A 3,145-nucleotide genomic window follows, 5' to 3' on the forward strand; every position below is an offset into this window, starting at 1 on the left:
TAAGACCTGCGCCAGCGCCACCTAGCGGATATTTTTAGAACTACGTCCACAGCACGTCTGCGCCCCGGCGACCACGCATGCTCGTTTCCTACCAAACATGTGCTGAAAATGTTTTCGCACGACATCATCATTTTTTATCGGATCGGAGGTAAAGAGCTTGTGGACGAAAGAGTGCAGGGAATACCCATGAGCTCTGTGGACCAGATAGAGTATGCAATACTCCCCGCACACCGTGGAATTTAGTGCCTGTAGACTTTTGTGGTTGTAAGTCCATTTTTTACAGTGTCGGTTTAGAAATCTTTTGTGTTGTGGTACGAGTGGTGGAAAACCGTAGGAGTCCCAGTACTCACCCACACCATGTTTATCGATGTAAAAAGCCACCCAGTGCTGCCCTGGTTTTGAAATAGGGTCTGTGTTACAGATCAAAAGTGCGGGGCAGTTGTGAAGTTTGCGCGGCAGCGTGTCCGCTGCAAACACACCCTCGAAAAGAGGTGAGACGTGTTTATCCCTGCGCATCAGGGAGTCTAGCGTGAAGCCATCCATTAGACGTTGTAGTCGACAATGACGTTGCGATCTTTATCGATCTCGATCAAGTTCTGGAATTCGGCGTAGACCACGCAATTTATAGCATCGGGCAGAGCGTCGGCGAATCGCATATCGAGACGCAGTGAACCATGTCTTTGCAGATTCCAGTGCGGCATGCTAGCAGAGAGGTCAGGGGTCAGGTCGAACGCAAACAGGGTCGAGCCCCGGGGATAGTCTGCGAACGGTATGTGATTCCCGTCATCTTTCCAGTGAATCCCCGTGGCACTAAAAAGGGTGTTGTACGCTTCAATGTACAAACCGGCAGAAAAGTCAGGAGTCAGGGGTTGGGCCGGGACGGGCATGCCATCCACGTGGAGTTGGAGGAAGTTTAGATTAAAGTGGTGGAAGTTAAATGGATTAAGTTTATAATCTCCATTGAACGCCTTATTGTCAACGAAACCTATGATGACTCTTTGGGGCATTTGATTAAGGAAGAGGTTGTCCACCGTTTTATCCCTCAAACCCTTCGCTATCGTGATGGTTTTGATATCGACACGAGTGAGCGGGTACTTGGCGTGAGCCTTCTCTAGTACTTGGGCGTGGGCGAGCATCACGGAGGGGGATACGGTCACCCTTCTCATCACGACCTTAAAGTCCAGGAGCTTAAGTTTTTCAGTTCCTTTGGTGGACATGATCACAAAGTCGTCGCGGCTCCGAGTGGCTTTTAGGCTGATCGTCACGTTGTTGAGTATGAGACGGTCAGAATTACACAGATTGATGTGGAGGGGGCCGAAGAGCTCAAAAACCTTGCTGTTTTTGGTGCGAGATCGACGCCAAGCAAGGCCTAGGTTTTGCTCACTATTGAGTGAGTCATAGAACCCTGCCGTGTCCTCATACCACATGCGTTGTTGCAGATGGGTCTCTTTGGCCCCCCTGCCGTAATTCAGTTTGGTCTCGATGTAGGAACGATAACCATACGTCATACTACTCTGGGAAATGACCGTGCCGTTCATGCTGCAGTCGATTTGTGACCACATGGCCCCCAACGGGTAGTTGACAACTGTCGCGTCGCTCCCATCAGCATCCGTAATATCTTTACCGTCACCATTCACAATTTTTTGTTTTGTGTAGAGATACAGGAGAGCAGCGTCGCCGTATCCATGACCTACACCCTGAATGTCGACCGTGATGGTGCTGGCGTCGAGATTGGACGCTGTAGCCCTAAACTCCATGAGCTGACTTTTCTCCTCCCCCACTTGGTGAGGCGTCCCGCCAAACACATCGAGGGATGAGGGCAGAGCCTCGGGGGATGAACTATGAATGAAAGGCATCTTAGGTGAAATAATCAGGTGAGAACCGTTTACTTCGCGGTTTAGTAACCGAATGAAGATTAGGTGAACGCTTCCTCCTTTTTATAGCCCCAGACCCGCTCATGGCACTGGCCGCTCGTCTCTTAAGGTTTTGGACGGCCTCGCCCCCGTGACGCCTAGCGCTCTCTTTGATATTATCTCCGCTAGCGACATCCGCGAGAATGTGACTACCCGCTCGGGCCGCCTCCTTCCCCACAGCGGCCGCGCCACTTTTAAGTACGGGGAAAACGGAACGGAACAGACCGCCCAGCCAGGAACCGATACCGTGTCCTTTTTGATAACTGCTACCGGCATAATAATGCCCGCCACCGTTGTGACTGCACTGATAAACTAAGTGTTCAACTGCTCAACACTTGTAAGTGTGCAACTGCAAGTTAAATACTTGCAAGTGTTCAACTCCACAGTCGTACACTTGCAAGTTTTCAACTCGGTAGGTGTGCACTTGCAAGTGTAGAGCTGTCTAACGGTCACTGTGTAGGAAGTGCTAAACTTAGGAGTTGCACACTTGCAAGTGCACACCTCTACCGCGTTGAACACTTGCAAGTATTCAACTTGCAGTTGCACACTTGCAAGTATTTAACTTGAAGTTGCACACTAACAAGTGTTGAGCAGTTGAACACTTAGTTTATCAGTGTGAGCATTATTTGTCGCATGTAATATTGAGTAATAGGATCCATTTTTTTTAGGAGAGTTTACGAAAGTGAACCAACAAGGTTGACGTTCCGAACTGAAATGGGATCCGACGCCCTGCGCTGTCCCTTATATCTATTTCCAGAGTGTCAAACGATTTTGTCCGCAAGTCAAAGTACAGCGGGTGATCAAAGTGAACGACCGAGGTGGTGCCGTGCTGCGCATTAATGTCGAGTGGGACAGTGCGGAGCAGCGGTGCCCTCTCGTGGCCGATAATCTGGTCAGAGAGAATGTTCATGTAGATAAACATTTCAGCCGGCATCCCCAAACTAATGTCCAGGGGTTTAGTGCCGCAGATGTCCTGGTTTGCCGGATACGGCCCAGGGTGCTCAAGTCCAAGCTGAAGGGCAAGGCGTGGGGAAAAATGGACTTTGTATTGTTCATCATTGTCGAACGGATTAAACGTTATCCTCTGATTAGTCACCTCATAGTATTTCGTGTCTGACTGTGAAATATCGTTATCAAATGTTTTCAGGGCATCATTGACACCCGAGAGAAAATCTTCGACAGAACTGTAAGAGCCAGGTCTGACGGAAACGAGATCCACCATCGTGTCTGAC

The 3,145-nt window shown here is 49.5% G+C and overlaps 1 protein-coding gene across 1 annotated transcript; it reads right to left on the reverse strand.

The window, feature by feature from the left end:
• Positions 1-542: 542 nt before the first annotated feature.
• On the reverse strand, positions 543-1,856 carry LOC127750287 (uncharacterized protein F54H12.2-like). Its single transcript, XM_052271526.1, has one exon. The coding sequence runs from the start codon at positions 1,854-1,856 to the stop codon at positions 543-545; it is 1,314 nt and encodes a 437-aa protein (XP_052127486.1).
• Between the last annotated feature and the right edge of the window lie 1,289 nt (positions 1,857-3,145).

This window comes from Frankliniella occidentalis, unplaced genomic scaffold (genome assembly GCF_000697945.3).
Source record: "Frankliniella occidentalis isolate FOCC.00 unplaced genomic scaffold, Focc_3.1 Scaffold164, whole genome shotgun sequence".
NCBI lineage: Eukaryota > Metazoa > Arthropoda > Insecta > Thysanoptera > Thripidae > Frankliniella > Frankliniella occidentalis.

Excerpts from the sequence above, each read along its gene's own strand:
- LOC127750287 (XM_052271526.1), bottom strand. The coding sequence starts at position 1,856 with ATGCCTTTCATTCATAGTTCATCCCCCGAGGCTCTGCCCTCATCCCTC.